This window comes from Parasteatoda tepidariorum, chromosome 1 (genome assembly GCF_982258835.1).
Source record: "Parasteatoda tepidariorum strain Cologne lab strain chromosome 1, Ptep-v5.0, whole genome shotgun sequence".
In the NCBI taxonomy this organism is placed as follows: Eukaryota; Metazoa; Arthropoda; class Arachnida; order Araneae; family Theridiidae; genus Parasteatoda; species Parasteatoda tepidariorum.
Window position 1 is genome coordinate 105,301,543 of NC_141755.1, and position 17,339 is coordinate 105,318,881.

The 17,339-nt window shown below is 26.2% G+C and overlaps 1 protein-coding gene across 2 annotated transcripts in view; it reads left to right on the forward strand.

Annotated features, from left to right (window-relative positions):
- Window positions 1-17,339, forward strand: part of SMC2 (structural maintenance of chromosomes 2) — an 87,873-nt gene that overhangs the window by 10,965 nt on the left and 59,569 nt on the right. For both annotated transcript variants that reach the window (XM_087150156.1, XM_087150167.1), the window contains exons 5-10: window positions 147-284; window positions 3,717-3,857; window positions 8,049-8,198; window positions 11,731-11,914; window positions 14,074-14,249; window positions 15,351-15,469. In XM_087150156.1, the coding sequence (XP_087006282.1) occupies window positions 147-284; window positions 3,717-3,857; window positions 8,049-8,198; window positions 11,731-11,914; window positions 14,074-14,249; window positions 15,351-15,469 (908 nt within the window). The remainder of the gene's footprint in view (window positions 1-146; window positions 285-3,716; window positions 3,858-8,048; window positions 8,199-11,730; window positions 11,915-14,073; window positions 14,250-15,350; window positions 15,470-17,339) is intronic.

The following is a 17,339-nucleotide window of genomic DNA, read 5'->3' on the forward strand; positions in this document are numbered from 1 at the left end:
TGGAGAAATCAATAGCAATAATTTCCAAAAATTCGATAGAATTATTGCTTTAAAAATAAATATTTAAATGCACGATTCGAATTTTCCATATTATTTGAATTATATTGGAATTGAAAATATGGAATTATATATAATCTTCCTTTTAGATGCTGACTGAGCATATTTGTCCTCAAATGGAGAAATTAAAAGAAGAAAGAAAGGAATACACTGAATATACGAGAGTTGTGAGGGATCTTGAACATTTATCTAGAATTTATATTGCTTGGGACTTCACTAGAACTGAAGTATGAAACATATTTTTTGTTAAGTAAATTAGTTGATTTCTATCTGATCAAAAAATTTATTTTCTTTTAATTTACAATTTATTTTTATTATCTTTTAATGAATTTATGCCACTATGAATACAAATTTTATGCCGCTCTTTTTTCTAAATTTATCAGGTATTTTATAAATTTTTTTAATCTGAATGAATGAGAGTATTTTATCTTTATTTTGTTAAATATATTTTTGTAGTTATTTTACTTTAAATATGCTCCTGTTATTTTATTAAAAATTATGTGTCAAAGCAGGGTTGGCCGGTTTTTGACAGTTTGAACCATGGTTTAAACCGTCACGTCAAAAACCTCACTGTCAAAAATGTCGAAAATGTCAAAAACCTATATTCATATGTGAAATTTAATTAATACATAAAATTTATATATTTTTTAAAGGATAGTGTTTCTAAATATGTTCAAAAAAAAAAATTTAAAATTTTGAAGAAACACTTATATTTTGAATAGTAACCAAAGTCTTGTACTTTTGAAAACTCACATCTTTTGTAATATTATGTATTCATTTTCATGTGTTATTAAAACTCACATCTTTTGTAATATTATGTATTCATTTTCATGTGTTATTGAAAATCTGCAGTGATATTATTAAGAAATTTATTTATAACCAAATTTAGTATATAGTATAAATTATACTAAAAATTAGACATTTTTAAAGATAAACATTAGCAGTTTTGTACATTAGACATCTTCTTTTAAAGAAAAATCTTTTTAATATTCTTACAGTATATTCAGCCTATTCATTTACTATGCTGAAAATTTAGTTTATCCAAATACTTGTGAATTTCATTTTGCTGAATACGATATAGTTTTGTTGAATATCTAAATATTCAGCTGTTGAATAATTACTTCTTGCTTTCAAGATATGCATTATTTGTATTCTTAATACAAGTGGAGAAAAAAAAATTAAGAGATAAAAATTGTTTTAAAATGATAAGTGTAATAATTATAAATAAATATAATAAACAATATGAATTATATTTATCATTATTCATAAATATAAGTACTTTTAAATTCAAATTAACATACTGGATACTAAAGATATTCGGTATAACATTAAAATTTTTTTTTATACACTTGTATCAAGTTTGTATTTATACCACATAACTTGTAAGTTCCTTATAAATATTAGTTATATGTTCCTTATATGTCAAAAATGCATAGTAATAAACTTTTAATTTTCTTAAGTATCAAAAAGAAAAAATTTTTTTTTTTTAAATATAAATATTTAAACAATTTTTGTGCAAAATTTTTCTGCACATGCATTTGAATATAAATTTCTGAGATTTTAAATCTGTTATTTTACCTTAATTTTAATTAAAAAATATTTTAAAACCTGCTCATTACCTATAGTATAATTAAATTTCAATATAATGCATGGCAACTGTTGGTAGTTTTGAAGTTTATATATTTTCTTGGCAAACTTCAGTTTTTGACATTTTTGACGGGTTTTTGACGGTATAAACCAGTATTATACCCTTGTCATGTCAAAAACCACTTTTTGACGTCAAAAACCCAACCCTGTGTCAAAGTAACATAGTTAATTTTGTTATGTAAGCAAACTCAAATTTGTATAGAAAATATTATTATTATTTGGAGAAAAAAAAGTTTATGTGCATTGACATACGTGTGTTGAAAGCATGCTAGGTTTCACTAATATGCACAGAAATGTATGTTTGGAGTGTAGCTAATTTCTATCTGATCAAAAAATTTATTTTTTTTAATTTAAAATTTATTTTTATTATCTTTTAATTGCACAAAGTAAGAGAGAGATCTTAAGAAAAACTGTATGTTATTATTTAAAAATCAGAATTGTGTAACTAAGCAATGACGTTAGATTGTTCTTCTATATTAATTATTATCTTACTCCATTTGATCTAATAAATAAGACATCTAAAAATTGTGCAACAATGCCTGAACTATCTTCTTTATGCTACCCTATTTGTTTCAAAATTTTTCAAACTTTTGCATGACTTTATAAAAAAGAAAAGCTTGATAAGGGTTACTTTAATTATATTAGAAGGTACAGTAATAAGTCATCTCTTGTATCCTCAATGTAGTGTTTCCAAGTTTTCTATGAATCTTTTTCTACAATCTGTAAAGATTTATTTTATCGCAGTTAAAAATTTCACAGAGTTATAAAATGGTAAATGAAGTAATCATTCCTTAATACATTTTTTAAAAAAAATTCTCATTGTTTTCAAATTTCTTGAAACATTATTTAGAACATTAGATAAAATTAAGAAATATTAAACCTAATTATAAGAAGAAATTTTTTTTTTTCAAAGTGGGTTTTTTCAGAATTTATAGTAATAGATTTCACTTCTAAAGCAAAATAATTGCAAATTATTGTTATTGAAACATTACTTCCAAACAATTGGAGATAAATTAATATGATAATTTAACTTCATATTTAAATTAAAATACATTCAATTTCTTATTATAGCTTACTAATGTAGGGGAGAGTCAGGTAGCCCCGCCCACTTAAGGAGTATTGCTTATATTTTTGTATAATATTGAGAAATAATCAATATTTTTGTATGTTTCTATTGTTTTATCATCTAATTAAATATTGCAAAAAGAATTAAACCAAAAAAGAATAGTTTATCTTAAAAAAATAGAAATTTAAAAAAACATGTTTTTCAGCTCTTTTCAAAATGTGTCGGGTAGCCCAGCTCAGTTACAAAAATTATGATTTTTGACTGTTTTTTCAGGTGTAAATGAAAATGACCAATGTATTGACAATAGATAAACCTCATTTATCATTTTTATCACAAAATTCAACTGAGTTTTCTTAATTTCATGACTACTGTATTCAACATATTTTCAAAACTATTGTTTACCATGTTACCAACCAGCTGCATAAATACTTGAAACTTTGAAAATAATCTTTTTTTTAATATAACAATTAATGTCTGATGGCCCATTGACTTGAAAAAATATTCTATGCATATGAAATTGACAGTGGGCGGGGGTACCCGACACTCCCCTACCTTTAATTATTATGGAAAAGTGAAGCATCTCTTCACATGAAGATCATATTAACATTTTATTTACGAATATTTTTTATTTATATGATATATTTTGTTTACTAGTGCTGAACTTATAATCTGTTATAAATTTTACATTTTTAAAGTATCTAGGCAGATTGTAGAATAAATAAAATCAACTTTTTTCTTTTATGGAAAATTATCAAAATTTATGAAATGAAAATATTTATGTGGCTTGAAAATGTATTGAATTTTCTTAAGCTACTTTTATGATATAATTTATATATTAAGTTTATATATTATTAAAAAACATAGAAAACTGTTTTTTTCTTTTTTAATATTTTACACCGTATCTATGAAACTCCTTGAATTGTATAATTGTGCTTTTTCTTTTTAGGAAGCTGTTTCAAGAGCTGGAGAAGAGAAAGGGAATCTTTTACAAAGTTTTGAGGATTGCAAAAAAATGATAAGTGAGAAACAAGAGCAAATAAAAGAGGCTGAGGCTAAAATTTCTGAAATAGAACAAAAAGCAGCTGGGGTAATTAGTTTTCAATATTAAATTTTTTTTTATTAAAATGAAATAAATTATTTCCTTAAGTTAATGTGGAAATTTTTAGAAAAGATAAAATTTTCATGTCAGATTGATTTTTTATATCCTCTGTGATATCATATTATCTCCTTATAATTAATTATGCAATATTGCAGCAATTTGTTCAGCATTGTGTACATTGTGTATCGTATCTTTTTTCTGGGTCTAAAAACTAGAAGTGTGCCATGCGATTTTTACAGGAATATCGTAGAATTCTGCTCATTACAACAGCATGGGTTCGTGCAGTTCCACGAATCAGAAACTTATAATCCAGCAAAATTTTGAAGCTTTTTCTAGATTCTGTTAACAAGACTTTTACATACATTCTTCCGCCAATTTTATTCTTTTGGTTTGACGGATTTTCGCCATTTTGAATATTTGAAACTGCGCCTGTATCTTCTAATTTCACAGTTCTTATTCATGCGATTTAAAAATCATACATTGCAATTCCTATTCACATGATTTAAAAGTCCAATATCGCGATTTATATTTACACTTTTTTGAAACCCAATATTTACCCAAGTTTAAAATCCAATGCCCTGATTCATATTCACGCGTTTGTAATATCAAACATCAATTTTCACATTTAAACTTTTTTTAAAAACTGCGCTTTGCGATTAGTATTCACGCGATCTGAAAGTTTTGCACAGTGTTTCGTATTTACGCAATTAAAAAACTTAATATCGCAATTTTTATTTTTGCGTTTTTTAAATTGAATATCACGTTTCATATGAACAGGATTTTTAAAACCCAATGTCTCAATTCAATCGAGCTTTTTGTAAGAATCCAATATCGAGCTTTTTGTAAGAAATAAGTTTTATCTTTAATTAGTTACCGTAGGGTGTGATATTCTGCAATAGTAGGTAATTTAATTAGTTCAAAAAATTATGTTAAATATGAAACATGTATGGTATATAAATTGATATAAATTTTTCACTTTAAATTTACAGTTTTTTTTTCTTTGTGCTCCAATCACCTCTGACCACTGAGCCATTGTGGTTTTGTTTATCTACTTAAAAATTAAAAAAAAAATCTTTAAGTATATCTGTCTTGAAGAAAAAGGAAAAAACATATGCTTTTATTTCTTCTTTTTTTTTAAAATTAAATATTTATACTTGAACATTAGGTTTATTTTAAAACTGAAATTAGTCGACTTTTTTTTTTTTTTTTTTCAAATTGTCAGTAAATATTTTTTATGTATTTTATTTCATTTTCATTTCCTTGAGGAGTGAGATGAAAAATTAGTTTGTAATGCAAAAGCATGCAATTCAAGGTTAAGTTTAATTTACATCTGAAATTTGTTAGGTGCGTATGTGGCTGGAAAATATTTGGTTTTTTCATTATATTTTTATTGTTTTTAGGCCTGATTTGCTCTGGAAAAAATCCGGATTTCTGGATTTTTTGTTAACAGTGATCCGTAAGTTTCCCGAGATCGAAGGTTCAGAAGTTTAAAAAAATCATTGATCACAGTAGTTTCCGGAAATCAAATTTTCAAAGGTGGAACTTAAAAACACAGTTTATTTTATTTGTTTGAAAGGGAGAGCCGGAGAAATACTTTACAAGCTTATATTCATGATTAATATTAATTTTTTATCAGTAAATAGTTGTTATAATCCTAAACTCAAAAAAGAAAGACATGTTTGTAAATTTTAATTACTTCTCCAGGTCATCATAGGTATGTGTAAATGGTATAGGTATGTGTAAAATTTTAATTATATTTTAAGTAAACTGAGAAATATTGAGAAAACGGAAAAAAACTCTGAAATTTTTTTCCTAATTTTTCAATGTAAACTGTTTTTTTTTTTTTTTTTTTTTTTTTTTAAACTCAAGAAATTTTCCAGAATTTTGACTTTGGCTCACACATCACCCCTAATTAAAAATTAAACACCTCTGTGGGCCATATATATATATATATATATATATATATATATATATATATATATATATATATATATATATATATATATATATATATATATATATATATATATATACACACACACACACATATAGGTTGTGCACCCTGCTTTCAATTGACAAAATTTTGTAGAAGTTTATATTTTGCTCCAAATTTCTTACACCATTTTTATCTCAGTAAACAAAAATTTTCTTCTTGTTAAAACTGTTATCACATTTAGATTTCAATAAGGATTTCTAGTTCTTATTCGCATTCAAAGAGCTGTCTAGCACAGAATTTTTCTTTTTACCTTCGTTAAAATAAATATGTTTTTTATAATCATGGTAAAATGGCCCAGCTCTTTGAACGTCATATATTTACTATCTTTGTTTTGTCACATGTTTTATTTTACAGCTATCGCAGATGATTATTTCTCTGGAAGCCAGACGTGAGAGATTAAAAGTGCGTGAGAGTTTAAAGGTGAATTACGGATTTCATTTGCGAAGTTGGCACTTTTAACTTTTTCCTAGTTGACGATAGTTTTGATTAGAACTTAATTTTTTTAAAACCAGGAGTAAAAACAAAAACTAAGAAAATTTAGTCAAGAGTCTAAAGAGCTGTTTATTAGAATATTTTGATGATTCATTAAAAGAAAACAGGGTTGTTACAATGCTTGATAAATTGAGAAATTGGAGGAGGAAAAAATAGAGTAGAGGCTGGAATTTTACATTTTTGAGCCAAATTTTGGAAGAGTTAAAGCATTTAATTTGGCAAACATCGAGCATGCAATATTTGTGCCAACATTTCATTTGGAATACAGGTGTTAGTTTTATTTTTAAATTAAAAGAAAATATACACTGAGGTGACAAAAGTCCTGGGATATCATGCCGGATCTCCTCTAGCTTTACTATCTTCAGAAACTACTTGGCAATTGACTTAACAAGTAGTCATAAGTCACAGCCTCAATAAATGTTCATAATTGCAAAAGTATTGCGGGTGGTGGATTTTGTTTTGCACAAACTGACCTTTCGATTGTATCTCATAAATATTTGATGGGATTCATGTCTAGGTGGCCAAATCAGTCACTGGAATTGTCCAGAATACTCTTCAAACCAATCGCTGCACTTAGATAAAATGAAAAAATTTATGAGAACACGAAATCCTAATTAAGAAACTTTCTGCGAGCATAGATTATCTCTTATAACTAGTTTCAGCCCTTTTGTTGCTACCTTATTTAGGAGAAATCTGTATTTTTATAAATGTTTCATTTTTATAAAACTCTATATTGAATATATAGTTTGGTATAAAAACCAAAAAAACTGGAAATGGAAATCCAAAAATGTTACGTGCAAAAACACTTTAAATAATTGATAAAACACCAGAAATTTGAGCAAGGAAAAAGTGTATGTAATAAGCATTTATTCATGGAATGTTATCAACGTTTTAATAAAAATATCAATGTAATATTTTATTTATTTATTTGAATTATTTGAAAATGAATCTCAATGTATAATGATAATGAGTATATGTTAAAGAGTTCATGTATAATGAGTACTGTATGTTAATTAGTTCACTCCAATTTAATATGTCTATTTAGAGAATGTAATTTTTTCAAAACTAAACATAAGTTTTTATATTTAAATTGAAAATTTCACATTTAGATAATGAGATTTGATCAATCTAACTGGATTAACCAATTTTAATACAGTGCGTTTACTACACTTTTCAGATTGCATATCTCATTTTTAGCAACAAAATCTTCAGGTTGTGCATTGTAGTCTACGAAAAATGATCTTAAGATGCAGTGAATCACATCAAACAATTAATTACTTGATTCCAAGAAAATAAGTTTTTTATCTTCTTAAAGTAGCTTGTTATCAAATTATTTATAATATTTTAGCTCGATAATCACCGAAAAATGGTTATATTTTATTAAAAAATTTACTTGATTGAAGGGAATCTAAGGAATTATTTTAATTGTTTCGAGTGTATTTCAAGCATTGATCAAAATTAAACTGTGCTGTTTTTTTCAATGAATTTCTTTATTGAGTAATTACTGTACAAAAAATTAGGTATGTGCTCAGAATCTAAATCAAATTTTTGTTTTAAAACTTGAAAATCTCCTCTAGATAGGGGTTTATTTAAGAAAATATAATATATATTTTTGAAAGAATGTGTAAAATTACAATTTTTTTCTTAGTTTTGTGATTTTATTATTACTAATATTTTGTTAATGTCTGCAGGAAGGAGGAAATAAATTACAAGAAATGGAAGCAGAGTTGAAAACCAACCAAGTTTCAGAAACTAAAGCAGACACTCAGTTGAAGAATTTGAAAGATGCTTTAAATGAAGAAATTAAGAAGAAAGCTGAATTGGCTAAAAGTTTTAAAGACGTAAGACATTTAACTCTATACTATAATTTAGAAGTTATATTTATCTTAATAAAAAATTTACAATTGATTGTTAATAGCAATGCATAGCTGCCAACTCTACTACCTGGTCTACTGATATAATAAAAATTCTCCTAGTTTTTCTATATTTTAGAAAATTCTCTGAAATTATGTAACATTTCGAGAAAAAAAAAATCCCCATTGCAATGAAATTTTTATACAATTTAATGCTTGCTTGAATATCTAAATAAGTATTACTAAAGCATAATAAATCACGCCTCACTTATAGTAGTAATCAGTTTAAGGATTTTCATTTTCTTTGTTCTAAAAATTTCAGTATATTTTTATTCAGAACTCCCTTTTTTAAATTATGAAAACTTTTAATTAACAATAATGAATTACTTGTCTACTACTATTTAAGGTTATGATTTAGCACAATAAAGAAACATTTCAAATTTTTTAATATTAATCATTTATGGGAAATATTTCAGACCATTTATAGTTATTAGTGTAATAAAGTTTTTGTATTTTGATAACAATAAAAATCCCTAAAATTACTTAGGTGTAAAATACTTAGTATATTCTGCAGCAGTTACCATGAAATTCATAGTATTTTGTGAAATCAATTGGAGTTTTTCCTATTCACGTGGACAGCTATGACAATGTATTTATTATATTAAATGAAAATATTGAAAAATCTCAGTCAAGAATTAAATTTCTTCAGTGTGATAGAAACTGGATAATAAAAATTATATATATGGAAATACATTTCATAAATTATTTCTCCTGTTATAGTTATTGTATTTATTTACTTGCAGAAAATAATATATATATATATATATATATATATATATATATATATATATATTTAAACATTAATTTCCTCTTATATAATTAAAAAAATAAAGATAATTTATGTATTTGGTCATAATATGGTGCATATAGTTTTTATAACTTGCCTTTTCTAAGAAAAAGTCATTTGTTTATGCTACTACTGTTGAAATTAATAAAAATTTGTCACTCCATTTGATAAACTTTGAATAGATTAAACTAAAATTATGATCTTCTAAAGTAATAAAATATTTATGAAATTTTTAAACAAGCAAATTATAAATTTCTCCAGCAAGCTAAACACTGTTTTAAAAATTCTCAATAGACCTGTTATTATCTAAAAAAAAGGCAAGGGCATTTTCAGATCCCTGTAAAAATCACTTAAAGTTTTAGTTTAAAAATTTCAGAGAAATGTTTCATTTCTAAGTTTCTTTCAGTTAAATTTGCATACCTTAGAAAAAGATAATATTTTATTCATAAAGTTATTTAAATATAAAATTTTAAATATAGGTGTAAAATGTACTTTTGGTATGTGATGCCACAGTTGACATTACATATTTCCTAACTTTTAAAATTATCTTTAATTACTTAAACCTATTTTTTTTAAAAAAATCATTATTGATCCAATTATATTTAAATTAAATCGATAAGTTAATCTTTATAAAAGCGAACAATAAAATATTTTATTGTTTGCTTTATAAAGATTAACTGATTGATTTAATTGAAATATAATTGGATTAATAATGATTTGAAAAAAAAAAATAGGTTTAAGTAAAGATAATTTTAAAAGTTAGGAAATATGTAATGACAATTGTGCCACCACATGGTACTTTTGGTTATTTTTGTCTTTTCTAATCCTTCCTAGTAACAAAAAGAAAAAAAAAATGTGGTGTGTAGACATAAAACTATATCAAATTAATTTTACAATTATTTATTTAAATTTATCTAAACTAATTAAAAAAAAACAATAATTAAACTGCATACAAATGGAGATTTAATAATTATGTTTTAATAAACTGAATTAATTTTACTTATTTATCATCAGTATAGAATTATATTGAATATTAAATGTATAGAAGGTAGTGAAATTGGAGTGAAATTTAATTAAAAATTGTTGAGATATTCAAAATTATGAAAATCATCATTTTCTCACATAAAATTTTGTGAGAAAACATGGACCTAACATTAAACCAAATAAATGAAAAACCAAATCAGCATACCATTACTTTAAACTTTATTTACCATGGTTGGATCACTGGTTGGTCTTTATTTCACAGATGCATGAAAACTTGATTGCACATAAAAAAAATTTCTTAAGTTGGTTTACATTATTTTTTCTTTTGCAATCGTTACTGCTGGTATTTCATATTTTGCTTGATAATGAATTAGTGTCTTTACGACAGATATGTATGTGTTATTCATATTCAGAGAAATAAATCTGAATAAATGAGAAATAAATTATAATTTTAATAAGTTAGATATTTTCTAAATTTATTCATTTTATAAAAATGTATCTAGTTTTACAAGGTAAAAGTGAAGTTTTATATCATTGTGAATTCCCATTACTTCGACCTTACATTATTATCTCAGTTTATGTTCGGAAAGCAGGGTTCATAAAATTAAGAGTAGTTTGTATTTTAAATAATTTACTTCATTGAATTGGTGCAAAAAGGACATAAAGCAGTAAAGAAATGCTAAAAATAAACTGATGCTAATGAGGCTAAACATCATAAACTCATGCTAAATATAAACTGAATTCTTATTGCATAAAATTTATATTTTCTCTTTAATGTTTTAAACTATGTCTCTTTGAATAATCTATACAAAAGATTGAGTTTTTAAAAAATTCCATGTATATATATATCACAATAAAGACAAAAAAGAGAAAAGGAGAAAAACATAAAATAAGTTTAAAATATAGGGAAAAGATGGAATTTTTTTTTAAGATTAATGAAAAGAGAAGAAAAATAACTTAAATAAATTATTTTAAAAAAAAATTTAAAAAATATATATTTAAAAGCTGGGAAACATAAATTTGTAGCCGGAGTACATTGTTTTCCTGCTTTTTAGTATATATTTTATTTTTTACTTTTCTTTTTACATATTTTTTTTGAAATATTTTATTTTAATAATTTTCTTCTTTTCATTAATCTTAATTTTTTTCCTTGTTTTCTCTCTCTCTCTCTCTATATATATATATATATCGGTGTTCAATCAAGGGAACAGAATAAACAGGCACAGAATTTTAAGAAGAACAAATTGTTTTTTTGAAATAATTTTTGGATGAATGATGAGAGAGAATGTGTCTGAACAGCGTCATGTTCTAGCCTAAATGTTAGGGAAAATCTTGTGAAGAAAATCTGTAAAATGTCTCGATTTAGGGAAAGAGGGAAATCTTAGTAATTGCAATTGGTTTATTAATAGGTCGCGCGATTCCCACAATTAGCAAAGGGAAAAATGTCTTACTTTTAACTATTATATATATATATATATAGCATAAAAAATAAATAGAAACAGGACAAAAAGAAAAAAAACGAAGAAAATTAAGAAAAACAATAAGTTTTATTTACTGTGCATAGCTGCAAGTAAATAGAAGTCATAAAATAAGTTCAAAACTTATATATATATATTTGCAATTTGATTCAGAATGAATAAAGAATGTGATTCATAAAAAAATTTAAAGACTGTACTTACTTGCTGTTAGGAGAAAAATACCCTTACACAAAAACAAAAGGAGTTAGAGAGTTCTCTGAAGAAACTTGATGTTTTGAAAAAAGAGTGTGATAAAGACAGTGAGGCCATTACTGCTGCTGAAAATCATTTTCATGCTGTTACTGCAGGTGTAGGAGATGATGGGGAGGAAGCAAGTCTTTCTGCACAGTTGATTGGTAAGTTTCTCTGAATAAATACCAGATTTATTGTCTGAACTAATATTAAATGTGCAAATCTGTGTTACTAAATTTTTACTGTGTATTTCTTTCTAACATGCTTTTGTGTTTTAGTGTAAAATTTTGCAGTCGAAGTTTCAAAAAACATATTACAATATTATTGCATTTTGGAATTAGCTATTTTATTTTATTCTATAACTGTTGTTGAACAGCCGACCCAATCTTTAGGATTTATGACTACTAATGTTCAACTTCGTAGCCTTGTAATTTTGAACCCAATCCTGAAGCCAAGGGAATTCCTGGATCAAGTATTGGGATAAATTTGCTTACATGGACTTTTTTGATAGAACTTACCTGCATTTGCGTTACATGGAGAGGAAAACAACCAAAACCTCTCACGGTTAGCCTGACAACAAGGAGAATCCAACATATGATATGTTTACCACGGAGGATATTTTACATCTGCACTGTGGTCGGTGCAAGCCGGAAGCAGAATTCGTACCGACCAGCCATCACTGGGCTTCGAACCTGGTTCGCCTCATTGGAAGACGTATGCTCTGTTCCCTGGCTATTAATCAGAATTTCAACAAGCTATATAACTCAAACTTTAATGCATGAAAAGTTAAGTTTCAAGCTTTTTCCTGATTACTATGAACAGAGCTTATTATAAAAATGATTTTTTTTTTTTTTTTTTTTTTTGTTAACTAAAATTCTTACTCTTTTCCATGCAACCAAAGCCCTCAAACTTTTTGCTGTAGGTCTGTGTTTTAACAATATAAGCTTAGACCATTTCCTAAATTCTAGAAGCAGAATTTATTGCTATTTTATTGTCATTGAAATTCCAACCATTTCCCTAATAGTTAGAGTATTCAAGTCTCAATGCAGAAGTTATTTCAAAACCTGTATTGATAACTTGGATTGCAGCTGATGAAAAAAAATTTTTTGAACGAAATCTTCCGAGTAGTTCTTTTGAAATCAAATTTTAAGTAGATGATTTTTTATAAAAATTAACTCTGACAGGTTTCATTTGAACTTTGCTTTTTGTCATTTGAAATTTCACTCTTTAAAACGATAATAAGAATTTTTAAACTTTACAACTCAAGATTTTTTAGACAATTATGAAATAAAATTGTAAAACATAATAATTATAACTTTTTTTCCATGAAATTATCTTTAGATGAACAACGTTTCATAATTCTATGCTAAAAATTTTCAATTTGCTTGCAGAAATTTTCAATTAACATTAAAGGGTCCAAACTTTAAACCACTCTCCTGATCAAATTATTGGGACAGTATTTTCTAGAGTGTGACCAACCCTCCACATTTTGAGGGTATAAAACCTAAAAAGTTTGAAAAGTTTTCACTAATTAATTAGCATGCTTATAAGGTGAAGCCCTCAAATTATTTAAATTAAATCTTAGTACCTGACATTCCAATCAAAGGTTATTCAGGCTGTTTATTGTTTCATACACAGTGCAAGCAAAATAAATTAATTACATCATAGTGCATAGCGTTTTTAAAAAGTGCTTAAAGGTGCTTATTTTTGATTTTGGTTTTTTGAAAACCTTTATGGTGCTTTTTTTATTTTGTGTTTTTAAAAAGTGCTTAATTTTCCTTTTTTGAAATTTTTTTCTTTACGATATTGATTTTCACCACATATTATGCAAAAGTGTGCTTTTTAAATTGTTCTATTCGATATTTTCACATTTCATTGTACCACAATCCATTTGGGCGTTCTGTCGGTCCATAGCGTATGAAAGCGCCAATTGTTTTACATGTTTCATGAAATACTTGCGAGTCCGCATGTGCGTCTACTGAGCTGGGATTCAGTGACATTATTGCACTCTCTGCATTTTGTAAGATATTCTCAATTTCGGGCTTCATTTTCCACCCTCTGACATCGAACCGAAAAAATCTCTCGGTCATTTTATAATGGCTAATATAATCCAGTAAAGAGTTCTTTGTTAGAAACTAGTTATTTTATCATGATCATGTAATGTCTTTGAAAATTATTTTGCATTTTGTTAATGTTTAAAGTGCTTAAAAATATTTTTGAGTGCTTGAAAAGTACTTATAAGGTGCTTATTTTTTATTGAAAGATTTGGCTACTCACCCTGTGCTTGCAATGTATTGAAATGCTATAATATTGTTACTTATAGCTGCTGGTAAAGATAAGAAATCAGCTGAAACAGAGGCAAAGTCTCTTGAAATGTCTATAAAACACATAAAAAATGAGTTGGCTAAAAAGGAAGCTGAAAACAAAAAGGTTGACAAGAGTTATTCTCAAGATCAAGCTAGATATCAAAAATTAGTGGAAGAAGTTCAGAAACTAAAAGTAAATTGTCTTATGAATTTTTATTTTTAATAATTTTATTTTCTTACCTTTTTATCATTTGACAGTCCTCTGTTAATGATGTTGTGGTCATTTGAAATTTTAACAGTAATTTTTATTTCATATTTTAATTTAAAACTAAACACGCTATGGTTTCCCCCCCCCCTCCCTCCAATTTTTGTGTAATTGCATACAGTTTGTTGGGATTAGGATCATAATATTCAAAATATTCATAATATTCAAAAATGAAATCTTGAAATGAATTTAATATGCATATGTATTAGTTTGGTTTAAATTATTTATTAAATGACTATTTGACCATATCACTGATGACTTGAAAAATATGAAGGTTACTTAATTGAATATTTTAGATACAAACAAAATTTTAGGGCAAGGAAAGATTAAGTTCGAAAGTTCAGATTGATGAAAGGAAAGGTATTAAAAGTATTGCTTTCTTATATTTGAACAAGTTTTCAATCTTTTCAGGCAAATAATAAACTGATGTAATTGTTTTAAATATTAAATTTCTAATCGCTTGTAATGTTTTCTAATTAGTATAGAGTACATTGACAATTCTGAATATTTTTATTTAAGTATATATTTCCTTTGACGCCCGGTGGCTGAACGTTAGCGCCACGCGCTGTCATGCCTCAGGTCCCTGGTTCGATCCTCGGGCCGGGCAAAATTGACTCAGCCTTTCATCCCTTCAGTGGGTCGATATATGAGTACCAAGCATGCTTGGGAACTAAACACTGGAGGTTCCGCGTTCGGCTGACCACCTGACCGGAACATCTGCACCTGCACCCACGAGCCCAAGGTCAAGAAAACTGAGATGGACACAGTAGGCCTTGGCCCTCTACGGGCTGTCGCGCCACTGAGTTTAGTTTTATATATTTCCTTTTGTGACTTTTAAAAATAATCATTGAAGAATTTCGTTTTAAATGATTAATGAGTTAAATATAAAATTTTCGTTTTAATTCAAATTATCTATGAGGCAATTAAATGAAAAACATAAATAATTTTTACTAAAAATGAATGAATGAGATTAAGGCAATAGAAACTGTTACAGTAAAATATATTTAATAACTATTTCATATCTTTTAGAAAGAGATTTCTAAGTTGGGCTATGAAGAAGGTAAATATGAAATCTTAATCGCTCAAGCAAGGAAACTAAGTTCAGAGCTTGAAAGACTCAGAGATGAGATGGAAGCCTTCTTTCATAGGTTAGTTAGATTAAATTCAATAAATTATAACATTAGTTTTTGTTTATTAACTGTAAACAAACAAGTATTTATATATTTAGAAAATATATAATTTGTAAAGATTTATTATGTATCACTAAGATATTTAAGGAATTCTTTGTTGTAATTTTAATTACATTCTGTTAAAGTTCTTTTATTATTGCTCAGTCAATAAATTCACAAAATTGTGATTGCTATTCTGTATATCATTTCAAAATTTATTTAATGTTTGCAACTAGCTGGCGGTTTTTTTTGAATTTTCAGAAATCTGAAAATCTTAAAACATAAAAATTAAATTAAAATTCACTACTGCATTTTAGCTTAACTAGAGCATACTTACTATACCGAAATATTAAAATAAATTTTTTTTCCGCTTATAAATCTGTATTCTTAGTATCATGTGATATAAATTTTCTGTTTTTTATAGTAATAAAATTTAAAATATCGCTTTTTATTTTACATGCAAATCATAATCGTAATATTTATTTTTACCTTTAAAATTAAAAATATATTTTCCACTATTAATTTTTCTTATAGCTTTATCAGATAATTCCTCTTGACATTTCGAGAGACAAAAATCTTTCTCATCATTGTCTACTTCTAATCTAGCTACAATAGAGTCACCATATTTTGTATTTATTTTTCTCAGCGATATTAAATTATATTTACCTATCTCGAGTTCATTTAATTTGTATGTTTCAGGAAATCGTTTGAGGCTATTGAATTCTTCCATTTATTTAGAAACATTTTTTGCAATATAATTTCTGTAATACATACACTTGTATATCGAACATCCAGGTCCTAAAATTTTAGTACATTTAGGTACATCAATGTCAATAGATGGTATATTCAATTCATCTAATATCTCTTTTTCTAAAATACCTCCTTTATAAGCAAATGTACCACCATATAGTTAATATAGGTTATTTACATAATTTTTTACGTCTTGATGATTTATCCATAAACTATTCTTATTTCTATTAAATCTTAATCCGTGTACTTCTGAAGTGCATTCACGTACAATCTTCAATTCTTGATCATTCAATTCACAATTAGGTGTAAATACGCCAATATATTCACCGATTGGTAAATTTAAATGAACCCATCCTATCTCTCTTACAATCTTACGATTGGGAAAAATAAATCCCTGAATGTTTAGGATGACTGTAATCTTATCCATTTATTGAGAAACATTTTTTAAGAGCCAAAAGGCACAGTATCATAATTATCTAAAAGTCTACGTTTATCGTATCCAAAGGTATAACGTTTATTTGTTTTAATACTTGAAATATTTCTATCTTTTTCGATTTTAAACTGACTGATTTCTACATCTAAACAATCTGTTTCACCGGTTATTATTTTAGTCCTATTATCAAAGTCTAACATGGTTTCACTCTGATAAAACATTTTAAATCCCTTTACTTTTCCATGTGCAGATTTATCATTTAATTTATACCCATAATCTTTAGAGGCTCCAGCTATCCAAGATGTAATATATTTATCATTTCCCAATTCATCAGTCCATTCTCCTAACATGCATCCCGTTTCAATTTTATTGGTTCCGTCGTCTATATATACTACACTATCTGTATCATAATAAAGTACTTTATCTCCTAATTTATCTAACATTTCATATAATCTAATTCTGGCAGAACTAGTTGTAAAAGCAGCTATATATACATTAGTATTGAAGTTATTTTTTTCTAATTTATCTTTCATTTTATAACTCATTTCCACACAATCGTTGTTTAAAAAATTCATATTCAAATCTTTAATAGTATCATTTAGAATAATTCTATAAAAATCTTCAATTTCCATCACATATTCAGTTTGCTTCATATTATTTCTTTGG